This window comes from Esox lucius, chromosome 18 (assembly GCF_011004845.1).
Source record: "Esox lucius isolate fEsoLuc1 chromosome 18, fEsoLuc1.pri, whole genome shotgun sequence".
Lineage (NCBI taxonomy): Eukaryota > Metazoa > Chordata > Actinopteri > Esociformes > Esocidae > Esox > Esox lucius.
The window spans coordinates 27,596,441-27,611,895 of NC_047586.1; the positions used below are offsets into that span (position 1 = coordinate 27,596,441).

At 39.2% G+C, this 15,455-nt stretch overlaps 1 protein-coding gene across 7 annotated transcripts in view; it reads left to right on the forward strand.

Annotated features, from left to right (window-relative positions):
• The first annotated feature begins 1,425 nt into the window (after positions 1–1,425).
• The window catches only part of fdft1 (farnesyl-diphosphate farnesyltransferase 1), a 71,874-nt gene continuing 57,844 nt past the window's right edge, over positions 1,426–15,455 (forward strand). For 2 of the 7 annotated variants that reach the window (XM_010864968.3, XM_034287793.1), the window contains exons 1-3: positions 1,426–1,635; positions 3,015–3,112; positions 9,992–10,175. In XM_010864968.3, coding sequence (XP_010863270.1) covers positions 1,537–1,635; positions 3,015–3,112; positions 9,992–10,175 — 381 coding nt within the window. In that variant the 5' untranslated portion in view covers positions 1,426–1,536. The other 5 variants (XM_013138463.4, XM_013138462.3, XM_020045077.2 and 2 more) reach the window with 5 other exon arrangements.

Below are 15,455 nucleotides of genomic sequence, written 5' to 3' on the forward strand. Positions count from 1 at the left end.
ATCCAGCTTACCTCTCAAAGGCAGATTGTTTGTTGTTAGAAATTCAATTAGATCCAGAAAGGGTGAAATATAATATTCATTTTTGTTCAATAGGTCGGTTAAGATCAATGTGGAAATCTTGTCAGACATGGTTGATTTCTGTTGCTCCCTCCATAACACTTCACATCTAAGATGCACTTTTGAAGTAGCATATTTGTGAAATCCTTTGTTTAATTCCATGGCATGTTTCTAATTGCAATACCACTTTATCGTAAACATTGGTTAAACCAAAGCAGTGGCCCTAGAACTTGACATACAACATTTCCGACAAGGAAAACCAAATGTTGCATCTAATTTCACTGAGTACTCTGACCAGTCATTGTCATGAAACCAAGTCTCTACAAAAGAGCATTTTTTACCATTGTACCATTGTATCTAGTGTCACTCGATTGTGCTTGTCACAGTCCAAATCCACAAGTGCAGTGATGGGTGGTGGTGGCTCTGGCCCATTAATCAAGCAGGTAGTGCTTGTAGGCATAGCATAATTTTTAGATCCTTTTCAGATTTTTTTGTTTTTTTACAGAAATCTTAAAACACATTTTTGACTTAGTTTGCTCTAGGGGTATTTTTATGAATTTCTGTCAGGTTTATATCTGTTCTTTAGTTTATAACATCCTATGTTGGTCTTATAGTAAGTTTGTTGTGTTGTTTTTACTTACTATTAATTAATGTTTTATTTTATTTTTATATGTTCAATTATGGCATTCCTGTTTGTTTTTTTTCATAATATTTTTGTGGATCTTCTGATGTTGCTGAAATGAATCCTACCTGAAAAACGTTTTAGTGAATCTGGAGGTGTACCAAATTGATCTGTTGGCTACAGATTCAATAGGCATTGCTTTACAGGTGTAAATCTTTCAACTGCAACACTATGTTATATTGTTTCCAAATTGGTTTCCAAAAAAGTTGAAAAGGAAAGTTTTGAGTGAGGAACAGAAGCGTTGAATCAGCAGTGGTCTCTCAAAACCATCCTTTCTGACTTTTTTGGAAAGGAAAGAAAAAGGTGCAGTATATGTATGTATGTGTAAGTATGTATGTATAATTTGTATATATGTGTATATATAAAATTGGTTATATAAAAAGTACAATATAAAGTGGTGATACAATAGCGTTAGGCATATCTACAGTGTGAAATAAGAGTGAGCATAGTATCCATCACTCTCCGCCCGGATGGTCTCTCGAGTGTAATAAATTATTGTCCAATCAGATGCCTCGGTTTGGAAGGACACGGCCTGGGCGGTGCATCACACCAGCCGCTCTAGTTATCGAATGGTCGATGGGTCCTGAGCCCATGATTCGCTGGCCAATCACAGTCGTGAGTCGATCTGACGACTTTTATGATTGAAGGTTTTTTGTCACAAGGGGCGGGCTGCTCGGTATCTCAGCGACGATACGATTACGTCTAGTAAAAATTGCCCGGTGTTAAGGGCACCAGTTGGAATCAGAACACTATATTAGCAAGCATCTTCGGTATACGTTAAATCAAAAGACAGAAACATGGATATAGTAAAATCGTTAGGACATCCAGAGGAATTATTCAACCTGTTCAAGTTTAAAATGGGGGGCTGTCGCACTGTGATGCCCAAATTGGATTATGTGAGTATTTGATTTAAAGCTCTGGAATATTGCCCTTAATTTTAGGCAATTGTCATTTGTTATACATTTTGGAACAGCACAACATAATGGGCGCACAACCGACGCCAGTGGTCTGTCCCCTCTCGACAGCATAAACAAATGAAACTTTGCATTTGCCTCTGCAAGGGCAAATACACATCTACAGGTGTAACATAATAGGCTGCATAGTCAACGCGGAATTAACTTGAACGGTAGCCTACTCTAGGTAAAACTAAGTTTGTTTTATAACAATAATACAAAAAATATAAGCAGCTCAGGCAAGACGTGGTTTGCAGGGGAAATCAAACCTACAATAATGAAGATAAATTCGGACGCAACAATATTGATCTACCTGCCTTTTTCCAAGAGAAAAATATGACTTGATTTGTTATATAATAGGCTTTATGGGTGGGAGGATATTTGTTGTGCATGATTGAAATGTAAACTAATCACTGATTTCCTTAAACACGCTTTGACCTGATATGATCCATTCATTTCCATGGTGAATTTATGACAAAATATGATTTTTGCCTAAAATATAATTTCACGATTAATAATAAGAGCTCATTTTGGTAAAAACATTTTGTTTTGACTCCTGTCCACCAATAGAGGACCACTAGAGCACCATAATAGTGTAGCAGTCTGCTGAACTTTTCTCATGTGCAAGTGTTTAGCAATGTTATTGAGATGAAAATTGAACAACCACTGCTTAAATAAAAAAAATATTACAGAAAGAAACAGATTGGCTTACACAGTCTGTGATTAATGAGTGATAATTTTATTAAATCAGTCTGTATGAAAGATTTTTCAAAACCGGCATGTTCTAGAATGTTAGGTTGGCGTACTGTTGTTATACGAGTGAAGTGGGAGGGGCCTCGTCGTCAAACCGCGCTACCACTGCTGTTACACTGCACACACTTTAAACTATGCGGATGAACTTAGGAAACTGAATAGGTCTTGATACTTGTTTAAAGATCAGCGACAAAGTGACACCTTTACAGTTTAGACTTCCCTAAAGGTTTCCACAAAATATATGTCACCATGTCCTCTGCTGAACTGCACGGACGACTTCAGGCGCAGACATAAATAACTGGATATCCAAAAGTCCGTTCTAATTACTAATGGCTGAGCGTCGGTGATTTTCTATGGCCGGAACTTGCTTCAAGTGTCCGGTCTCTTTAACTGTCTTCAAGCGCTCTTTCTGCGTCACACCACGTTCTGGACCCGCTTCACGGACCTTCTTTTACGGGGGACGACTGGGCGAGAAAGGCGTACAGGAGGGATGTTGGGCCGCACGCCCTACTGCTTTGCGGACCGTGGGTTCTTTCCGATTTCCTGCCTATTTCTGTTTCTCTTGTCAGGAATCCATGAGTGAAAGCCTACGGACATGCTACCTTTATCTGAACCAGACCAGTCGCAGTTTCGCAGCTGTTATCCAAGCGCTAGATGGAGAGTTACGGTAAGTTCACATAGCCTAAAGCAGCGTTTGTGGTCTTGTTTTTGTTGAAATGATCAGTTATGAATTCTTATACAATGTCTTCTAATAAATTCATCAATCACAAAACAATTATATTTGGTCTAAATACAAGACATTTGGTGTTAACATAGTATAACCCTTGCAAAAAGCTTGCTGTTTTGAAACCGCTTTAAAAGTGGCGTTAGCCTAACTGTGGTCGGCTGAGAGCAGCTTTAATGAATGCGAAAAAAACTCAAGCAGAATACGATTATATTAAGAATTGTATTGTCAAATATACTGTTCAGGTAAGAGAATACTTATGTTGACATTGAAGTGATGAACATCCACTTTTTTTTACGATTCCACAATGGATTTTTAGGATCGACCAATCTGTGACTTTAGTGGTGGCTTGACTAAAGAGCTTGCAGGTTTTGTGCTGAAAAACGACCCCCTGCCAGAATCATACACTTAATAGCCCATCAGGACTGGACTGGGCCCAAAAAAATCGGCTCTGGCATTTTGGCCTAGACTGGCCCACCACAATTGTTTAGACACCACCCACTTTTACACCATTTTTGCAATCCACTTCAATATGCGTACCTACCCGTACTATTCCTCCAAACCACTACAAAGCTGAGCAGTAAGTGGTGTGTACCCATGTCCTCACTCACTCTTGACTGACTCCCTGGTGATCAGAGGTGGCAGTGGAATAGGGCTTGCACAATCTCCATATTCAAGCACAAGTAATTGTCAAATAAAAGGCTCAACAAGAAGTCAAAATATCACTTACCACAATGTAAGCATGTATGTTTAAGCATGTATAAAGTATACAAGTAAGTCAAAACGTTGCCTTTGAATTCCACACCAATGGACAGCAAAGATCTCCTCAAACAAGGCAACATTTAAGAGTGAGAGGGGGAGACTGAGAATGGTGAGAATAATAATTGAGTTAAATGATCACAGTACCGGTATCTTTAATCTCGAAAAATGTATACTTACTTAGTGGAAAAGGCTGCATGGCCCTCTGAACACCCTCAACAACAATGGCATCCTGAGTGAGAGATGAGACATGATAAATAATAGATTCAGGTTCAGGCTGGGAGTTGCGAGGGACTTACGATATCACTTTACTTTGGCGCCAATACGATGTATTGTGATTTTCATGATTCTCATGATTCTGTATTTCGTCTGTATAGGTAGTCACCTGAAATGGTTTTCCAACAGTCTTGAAGGAGTTCCCAGAGATGCTTAGCATTTGTTGGCCCTTTTGCCTTCACTCTGCGGTCCAGTTCACCCCAAACCATCTCGATTGGGTTCAGGTCCGGTGACTGTGGAGGCCAGGTCATCTGGCGCAGCACTCCATCACTCTCCTTCTTGGTCAAATAGTCCTTACACAGCCTGGAGGTGTGTTTTGGGTCATTGTCCTGTTGAAAAATAATTGGTTAAACTAAACCAGAGGTCTCAAACTGGTTCCACGGAGGGCCATGTGTCTGCAGGTTTTTGGGTTTTCCTTTAAATTGGTTCCCAGTTCAGACCTAAACAACCAGGTGGGGGTAGAAACGAACCAATTAGTGACCTAATTAGTCAATTAAGTACAAGGTGAGAGTGAAAACCTGCAGACACTCTGCCCTCCATGGAACGGTTTGAGACCTCTGAACTAAACTAAAACGTATGCCTTCAATTTTGAATAAATCCCCAACAGTGTCACCAGCAAAGCACCCCCACACCATCACACCTCCTCCTCCATGCTTCACGGTGGGAACCAGGCACGTAGATTCCATCCGTTCACCTTTTCTGCATCGCACAAAGACACGGCGGTTGGAACCAAAGATCTCAAATTTGGACTCATCAGTCCAAAGCACAGATTTCCACTAGTCTAATGACCATGTGTCCTTGTGTTTCTTGGCCCAATCAAATCCCTTTTGCTTGTTGCCTCTCCTTAGCAGTGGTTTCCTAGCAGCTACTTGACCATGAAGGCCTGATTCGCACAGTCTCCTCTTAACAGTTGTTCTAGAGATGTCTGCTGCTAGAACTCTGTGTGGCATTCAGCTGGTCTCTAATCTGAGCTGCTGTTAACCTGCGATTTCTAAGGCTGGTGACTCGGATGAACTTATCCTCAGCAGCAGAGGTGACTCTTGGTCTTCCTTTCCTGGGGCGGTCCACATGTGAGCCAGTTTTGTTGTAGCACTTGATGGTTTTTGTGACTGCACTTGGGGACACATTCAAAGTTTTCGCAATTTTCCGGACTGACTGACCTTCATTTGTTAAAATAATGATGGCCACTCGTTTCTCTTTACTTAGCTGATTGGTTCTTGCCATAATATGAATTCTAACAGTTGTCCAATAGGGCTGTTGGCTGTGTATCAACCTGACTTCTGCACAACACAACTGATGGTCCCAACCCCATTAATAAGGGAAAAAATTCCACTAATTAACCCTGACAAGGCACACCTGTGAAATGAACCGTGGAGCTCCTTGAGAGAACACCAATGGTTTGCAGCGCTATCAAAAAAGCAAAGGGTGGCTACTTTGAGGAATCTAAAATATAAGACATGTTTTCAGTTATTTCACACTTTTTGTTAAGTACATAATTCCATGTGTTTATTCATAGTTTTGATGCCTTCAGTGAGAATCTACAAAGTAAATAGTCATGAAAATAAAGAAAACACATTGAATGAGAAGGTGTGTCCAAACTTTTGGCCTGTACTGTGTGTGTGTGTGTGTGTGTGTGTGTGTGTGTGTGTGTGTGTGTACACACACACACTTGCTCATTCTGGTGACAAACGTAGCTTTGTTATTGACCCATTGCTGTGCACAAACATATTTTGTTCATTAGCCCCGTCCTGTATAGAGAATTGGCCACATATTCATTCAGAAACTGAGTACGTGGCTAGTTAGGGCAGGCCAAATGGCTACGGTCATGTTAACTTAGCAAACGTCAACCTGGTAATAATTCAGCGCTAAAAACCTTGACACTGTGTTTTTTTCGCAAGTTGAATTCCACTGATTCAACTTATCTTTAACATACTCGTCCATTGGCATTGATTTCGGCTTAAAAAAAAAAAGAAATTATACCAGCTGACTTTGCTTGCTAGATTTTTCATGTAATTAAACATTTCTGACTATAATACCTTCCGTCAAGTCTGATGAAACATAAAGCACAAAATATTGGTTGGTACAATATGATTATATAAAATATCTAGCTAGTTACAGTAGCTGCTACCTAACAAGCTAATGGAAATTTCTGTCACTTCACAGTAATGTCAGCCCTAGTGAATTACACTGAACAAAATGATAAACGCAATGCTTTTGTTTTTGCCCCCATTTATCATGAGCTGAACTAAAAAATCTAAGACTTTCTTTATGTACACAAAATGCCTATTTCTCTCATTGTTCACAAATCTGTCTAAATCTGTGTGAGTGAGCACTTCTCCTTTGCCGAGATAATCCATCCACCTCATAGGTGTGGCATATCAAGATGCTGATTAGACAGCATGATTATTGCACAGGTGTGCCTTAGGCTGGCCACAAAAGGCCACCTAGAGAAAGTGTTAGATCTTTGAGTTCAACTCTTGATAAATGGAGGCAAAAACAAAAGTGTTGCGTTTATAATTTTGTTCAGTGTAGCTTGTTACAGGCACCGACACAATAGTAAAATAACCGCAATTACAGTATCCAGACTTCTAGAAGAATAACTAGCTAGCTAGCATTATGTTACAAGTAGCTTTCTTTGTACTTAGGTGGCTACTGTAAAATTCCACTAAACATGTACAACCCAGTTTCCAAAAAAGTTGGGACACTGAGTAAAATGCAAATAAAAACAGAATACAAAAAACAGAATGCAATGATACCTGGACTCTTTTACTATGGCATCATGCTGTTGTCTTAAGCGCATAATGTGATTTGGCATTGTCTTGCTGAAATAAGCAAGGCCTTCCCTGAAAAAGACGTAGTTTGGTTGGCAGCATACAGTTAAGTCCGGAAATATTTGGATACTGACAAATGATATTATTTTGTCTCTGTACGCCACCACAATGGATTTAAATGGTTGAATAAAAATATTGTATGAAACGTTTAGGAATTGCAGCCATTTTCTTACACAGTTCCCTTATGTCAGGGGTTCAAATGTAATTGGACAAATTAACACAATCAAAAAATCTTCATTTTTAATACTTTGTTGAAACGCTGGGTATCCTCCTTTGTGATGCTTTGCCTGGCCTTTACTGCAACTGTCTTCAGTTGTTGTTTGTCTGTGGGACTTTCTACCTTAAGTTTTGTGTTCAGCAAGTGAAATGCATGCTCAATCAGGTTGAGATCAGGTGATTGACTCAGCCATTGCAGAATATTCAACTTTTTTACTTTATAAAACTGTTGGTTTCACAGTATGTTTTGGGTCACAGATGTTCAAGTAACCCATGCAATGTGCACTAATGCACCCCCTAACCATCAAGGTTGGTGGCTTTTGAACTGTGCACTGATAACGAGCTGGGTGGTCCCTCTCCTCTTTAGTCTGGCTTCAGAATGATTAGTCAAACAACCGTTTTCCACTTGTCCTCAGTCCATCTTAAATGAGTTTTGGGCCCAGGATAACAATACTCTTTGATGAAGCTGAAGTGGAGAGAGTCTCTGAATTCAAGTTTCTCGGTGTGTTCATCAAAGATTACCTCACTTGGTCCGGGGAAGAAAACTTGGCAGTGAAAACTGCCCAAAAAAGATTATAGTTCCTGAGGAGACTCAAGAAGTTTGGCATGTCTGTAAAAACTCTCACGAGCTGCTACTGGTGCACAGTGAAAGCATCCTCTCAGGCTGCATTACTGCCTGGTACGGCTGATCCTCCGCTGTGGACTGCAAATCCTTCAAGAGGGTGGTGAAGTCTGTGGAGTGCGTCATCAGCTGCCATCTACTCTCCGTTCAAGGCATCTACAATACATGATGCTGGAACACAGAACATCATCAAAGATCACAGCCACCCAGGCTATGGTCTGTTCACACCGCTGCCGTCTGGTAGAGGCTACCGGAGCTTTGGGGTACGCACCTCCAGACTCTCAAACAGTATTTTTCCTCAGGCCATAAGGCTACTCAACCAACAACACTGATTCATGATCATACTGATCACACATGAACATTGCAGATGCTCTGATGTCTCAGATGCTCTATAATATTCAGTACTTCTGCCCATTTGTTGCTAGTTTACAGTACTCTTTTCAAATTGCTGCTAGATTTACAGCATTATGTATATTATCAAATTTTTTTTTGCTCTGTAGTTTGCTTTATATATTTTGTAATTCTGACTACAAACCCGATTCCAAAAAAGTTGGGACACAGTACAATTGTGAATAAAAACAGAATGCAATGATGTGGAAATTTCAATATTTTATTCAGAATACAACATAGATGACATATCAAATGTTTAAACTGAGAAAATGTATCACTTTAAGGGAAAAATAAGTTGATTTTAAATTTCATGGCATCAACACATCTCAAAAAAGTTGGGACAAGGCCATGTTTACCACTGTGTGGCATCCCCTCTTTTTTTTTATTTTTTATAACAGACTGCAAACGTCTGGGGACTGAGGAGACAAGTTGCTCAAGTTTATGAATAGGAATGTTGTCCCATTCTTGTCTAATACAGGCTTCTAGTTGCTCAACTGTCTTAGGTCTTCTTTGTCGCACCTTCCTCTTTATGATGCGCCAAATGTTTTCTATGGGTGAAAGATCTGGACTGCAGGCTGGCCATTTCAGTACCCGGATCCTTCTTCTATGCAGCCATGACATTGTAATTGATGCAGTATGTGGTATGTGGAAAATGCAAGGTCTTCCCTGAAAGAGACAACGTCTGGATGGGAGCATATGTTGTTCTAGAACTTGGATATAACTGTCAGCATTGATGTTGCCTTTCCATATGTGTAGGCTGCCCATGCCACACGCACTCATGCAACCCCATACCATCAGAGATGCAGGCTTCTGAACTTTAGTCTGGATGCCCAAGAGGGTTAAGGCAGTGCTTGAAAATAATGATGGCCACACAAAATATTGACACTTTGGGCCCAATTTGGACATTTTCACTTAGGGGTGTACTCACTTTTGCCAGCGGTTTAGACATTAATGGCTGTGTGTTGATTCATTTTGAGGGGACAGCAAATATACACTATTATACAAGCTGTACACTCACTACTTTACATTGTAGCAAAGTGTCATTTCTTCAGTGTTGTCAAATGAAAAGATATAATCAAATATTTGCAAAACTGTGAGGGCTGTACACTTTTGTGAGATACTGTACCTCTTTCAGATAGTGGTGTTTTTTTTTTTTTTTTGTGGTATTGTTTTTCAATTCTAATGCTTTATATTTACTTCCGTGTTTACATCATCCAAACTTTCCAAAGACACTGGGAAAGATGTGAGTTCTGAGAGCTGTCTTTACCATGGACCAATGGTTTATTAAGCAGCCACTGTATTAGCTGCTGTGTCTGTCTTTTTTCTTAATGCATTTTGGGATGTATTTTGCTTGGTTACAAAAATGTGTTTATATTTTGGCTACCCGAACTTGCATTACCAAACCAGGTGGTTCTTTTAGAAGAGTCACTACAGTTTAGAAGCCCAACAGATTGTAAATTTTTCTAGGAAATTACTTTCTTTTGTCTTAGTAATAATCTCAAAGCACCACATTTTTTTTAAGAGAACCCAGAGCTATAGTGATTACTATTAGTACATTATACCATTTGCTTAGGTTAATTTTTACAGGAGGAGTCATATGGATTTTGTTGGGTTGCCTGTAAATGCGTTACAATTTCTGTCAATGGAGTACAGAGACCAGAGTATGTGAGCAGAGTTAGTAACTTCTCACAAAAATAAATACCCTCCCTGTACCTTCTTTTTGTCCAGGCATGCGGTATGTATCTTCTACCTGGTCCTACGGGCCCTGGACACAGTGGAAGATGATATGACCATCCCTTTTGAGAAGAAGGTGCCCATGCTGAATGACTTTCACACCTACCTTTATCAGGCTGACTGGTGCTTTACTGAGAGCCATGAAAGGGACAAGCAGGTCCTGGAGGACTTCGCCACGGTCAGTGGAAACCCACACTTTACACTATAACCCTACACAGGGTTTTAAGCATTTTAATAAGTGAAATAGTCAAACAGTTATGTTTTTCTTCAAATTCTCTTATTGTTGATCGTACAGGTTGTGTTTCAGTCAATTTAAAGGCAAATTTCACTGCTCCTCATTTTACCCATATATGTACCTTAATGTGGTAGTTATGTCATACAATGCCGTTCAAAATGTGGGGTCACTTAAATGTCCTTGTTTTTTAAACAAAAGCAAATTTGTTTTGTCCATTCAAATAACTTAGAAATCAGAAATACAGTGTCAATGTTGTTAATGTTGTAAATAACTATTGTATCTGGAAATGGCTGATATTCAATGGAATATCTATATTACTCCATTTTAAAATGCTTATTGATAATTGAAAAACCCTTTTACGATTGTTAGCACTACTGAAAAATTTTTAAAATTGAGATTAAAGAAGCAATAAAACTGGACTTCTTTAGACTAGTTCAGCATCTTCAGCATCAGTGGGCTTGATTAGAGGCTCAAAATTGCCAGAAACAAAAAAACTCCCTTCTAATAGTCGTCAGTCTATTCTTGTTCTGAATAATGAAGACTATTCAATGTGAGAAATTGCCAACAAACTGTTGACCTGGTAGAATGATGTGTAATATTCCCAAATCATTCCCATTCACTGAACAGCACAAACTGGATCTAACCAGAATAGAAAGACGCTCCTGTATAACATACAAATTATAGGTACTGTTACAGAGTAAGACATAGTAAATGGAAAAAGACTTGTGTAAAGGGCCCTCAATGGCAATTTCTTAAAGATAATAGAACTTCTAGAGTATGAGGGAGGTGAGGGAGAAATCAAAATCCAAGACAAACACGTTTCCTGGGGATGTGGTTTTCTCTGGGACAGCTGAGAACAGTGCTTTTACAAAACGATGTGTCTTTTGAGCCTGGTACTTGGGAGGTGTGGGCCAAGACCTCATGTCCTTCTAAGTTTAAATGGTGCAGGAGACAAGGAAAATTGCTTGCATTCCTTAGGTTTACAAGGATTTACTGTGGAGAAGTGACCTTACTCCCTCGGCACAATAATATTGCAGCGTAAAATCTTGGGCTGAGACAGGTAACACTAGCCCTATCTGGGGGAGGCCCCGGACAGGGTCCAACAGGCAGGAAGTCAATCCACCCGCATTACCAAGCATCAACGAAAGGGACACAAACCGCGACCATCCTGAAATGAGGGCCGAGTATTGCCAGTTCACACCAATTTCACAATGGGTGCAACAGAGAGACAATTACAAGGCTTGCTACTGCCCCCAAATGGCATTGGAGAGAGGGCCATCCCAGTGGCGATGAAAGCTCACCTGGCAAGAAAGCAAGGGTGGACAGTATCAAGCCTTTCCGTTCACCTTCACACCCCTGAGCCAGACTGCACTTAATCATAGACCTTGCTGAAGAGATTGTTTTTCTTTTTGTAGACACTTGAGAGCTTGCACTGAGTCTGCATTTCTAACCTTAATTGGCAGATCTTTCCACATTAGTGGAGCTTCATGAGAGAGAGCCCAGCTATTTTTGTTTAGAAATTCTAGGTACAATTAGAAGGCCTGCATCTTGCAATCTTAGGTTACATGTAGATATGTATGGCTGGATCATTTCAGCGAGGTAAGTAGTAGCAAGTCCATGTATTGATTTATAGGACTATGCAGCATTGCATGAGGTCTTCGACCACCGCTTTGAGAAGTTCCTTGAGAGATTTTTAATACCTCCCCCGATGAGGTCACTATGGAAACAGCTGTGTAGGGGTGGGGCTGGCCCTGATGGATGACCCCGGAAGCTTCTGGAAGCTGGCAGCTTTTTTTCAGGGCGTTTTTGTTTTGATTTTTAATGCTGATGCAGCAGATGGTGGTGTGCTTACATCACAATACTCAAAAACCTGAGGTACTACTCCATAGAGATGATACTTGGGCCAAGGCTACGCATACTTTTCAGACCCTGTCTTTCATTGCTACAGGCAAATAAGAAATCAAGATTTTCCTTTTGTAACAAGTTCACACATGATGCCAATAATTTATCTGATAGCACTGTGGAATCCAGTGACATTCTACAAAGCCGCCAAGTCATTCAAGAATGGTTCTTTGTAGGGATGCACCAATAACAAAATGTTGCTTCTGATGATGCTATTAATCATAAACCATTGGTCTTAAGTAATATTCACATTTTTGGAGATACTGAATTTGGAATTTATTAGTTGTCAGTTATAATCATCACAATTAAAATAAATAAACATTTGAAATGTATCAGTCTGTGTAATGAATGAATATAATATACAAGTTTCACTTTTTGAAAGGAATTACTGAAATGAATCAACTTTTTCATGATATTCAAATTTTATTACCAGCACCTGTATGTCAATCATACAAAGTAATCTTTCAATATATAGAAATTGTGTAGCTGTTTTAAAATCGGGTATCTGATTTACATAATCCTCCAGAGTGGTATGTCAGTTTTGAGGTGTTTTCAGAGGTCTCTGTTTTTTTTCAACAAACAACTGTATTTTGTCTTTTGCTATCTGGGATCATCTTGTTTTGTCAGATTTTTTTCTGTTCGTTTTAAATCATTGCGCCTAAACTGTACAGTGGGGAGAACAAGTATTTGATACACTGGCGATTTTGCAGGTTTTCCTACTTACAAAGCATGTAGAGGTCTTTAATTAGGTAAATAGGTTAAAAAAAACATCCAGAAAATCACCTTGTATGATTTTAAGTAATTAATTTGCATTTTATTGCATGACATAAGTATTTGATCACCTACCAACCAGTAAGAATTACGGCTCTCACAGCCCCCCTGTTCTCCACTCGTGTCCACACACTCAATCAAACAGACTCCAACCTCTCCACAATGGCCAAGACCAGAGAGCTGTGTAAGGACATCAGGGATAAAATTGCAGACCTGCACAAGGCTGGGATGGGCTACAGGAACATAGGCAAGCAGCTTGGTGAGAAGGCAACAACTGTTGGCGCTATTATTAGAAAATGGAAGAAGTTCAAGATGACGGTCAATCTCCCTTGGCCTAGGGCTCCATGCAAGATCTCACCTCGTGGGGCATCAATGATCATGAGGAAGGTGAGGGATCAGCCCAGAACTACACGGCAGGACCTGGTCAATGGACCTGGTCAACACACAGCCAGGGCAACTAAGGAGTGGCTCCGTAAGAAGCATCTCAAGGTCATGGAGTGGCCTAGCCAGTCTCCAGACCTGAACCCAATAGAAAATCTTTGGAGGAAGCTGAAAGTCCCGAAACCTGAAGGATCTGGAGGTCTGTATGGAGGTGTGGGCCAAAATCACTGCTGCAGTGTGTGCAAACCTGGTCAAGAACTACAGGAAACGTATGATCTCTGTAATTGCAAACAAAGGTTTCTGTACCAAATATTAAGTTCTGCTTTTCTGATGTATCAGATATTTATGTCATGCAATAAAATTAACATAACATACAAAAATCATACAATGTGATTTTCTGGATTTTTGTTTTAGATTCCGTCACTCACAGTTGAGGAGTACCTATGATATAAATTTGAGTTCTACATGCTTTGTAAGTGGGAAACCGATTTTGCAGGTTATCAAATACTTCTTCTCCCCAATGTATGTGTAAACACGTATACGCAGAGCCCAGCTTTAAAAGAGACCTTGATCTCAGTCTTTTGTTGAAATAAAGGAATAATAATATTATGACACTCCAAAGAAAGTCTTATTATGAATAGAAAATGTTTAAATTAAATGATAAATACACATTCCCTTTCTGTAATTGTATATTATAGAATGCCAAAATATAAATGTAGTTAATAAGGTAGGTAAGGTATTTAAATCTCAAAAGTGCTTTAACAAATGCCGTTGCTGGTCTTTGGATAGGGAGTAATTTGCTAAGACGTAATTGGTTTTAGTTGGTGTTTTTCCTGAAGTTCAAATTAAGTGCTCTGACAATTTTTGTTTTACCAGCAATTGTGCCAAGTAGATAGAAAATCTACCAGACACCTATTTGGGCAACTGACCCCAATCCCTTTACAGCAAAAGACACAAAACGAACAAGAATGTTGTGTAATGATTGTGATAAAGAAAACAAGTAGTTTTAGTAAGTACAAAACATTTTGTGAGATCACCTGAGTCTACTCTAAGCCAAACTAACACAGATCACAAGTGTTCTGCTGCACCTGAAGAGGTTACCGTTGTAACAGAGACAACCGTGTGTGTCTTTCTGCCGACACTTGCTTGCCGACTAGAATCTGAGTGTCCTGTAGTAACTTGATGTCATTGCTTTACTCAAAAATTGCTTTACTCAAAATTTTTAAATCCCAACGCATGTGAACAAAACCTTAAAAAAACATTATTTTCACCCAAAGATCATATCCCAACGTATCTTACACTGGAATGAATATTGTAGTGGGAAGTGCATGCGCATTTATACCAAGCATCAAAACTCAGTAAATTAAAGTGTGTAAAATAACAGCGAACCCATGAACAATACGCTTTTTATAAAAACGAAGTACTCAGTTGGTGTAAAGTAACGTGCCGTCCAGTGTTCGGGAAGTAACTAATTACAGTTGTTAGTTACAGTTCCCATAAAGTAATATTCACGTGTTGGTCACTTATGCCCAAAAGGCACAGATTTAATGGAACATCGTATAATTACTGCAAGTGTGACCGATCCTATTATCTCAAGTAATCATAAACCATAATTCCAATTAATATTTGCATTTAGTTCTTTAATCAAGGATCTCTTAAATCAATGTATTATTTTGTATTGCAAGTGCCTCCACACCTTTTCAGGCTTATTATACAACCTATATGTGCAGACGTCAATACTGGATAGATCCATTCTGGTGAACGATGAGGAACAAAAATAACAGCTCTTGCATTGTACACTGATTAACATAACACTGATAAAACAACAGTTTAAAATCTCTTTGCAATTATAATCCATTAATGTTTCATGTCTTTATTCAGAGGTGAATAATTACTAAATCAGTTTTTGAAAAGATTCAGAAAAAGCATGTTTCGAAAGGGAACATCTATTTAGATTTTTATTTACAATAAACTATAGTTTACAAACAAAAATGTTTCTCTGCTCATATAAATCATAAATGACCACTATTAACACCCCCCATATTCAAATACCATTGTGGGCTACAGCGTTTATTAACAGAATGAAAGCATACTGTTGTGAATCCCAAACATTCCCCGCTGCCCTATTATCTTTAAGTGCCCTCCTTAATAATTTCTTGTTAATATTGC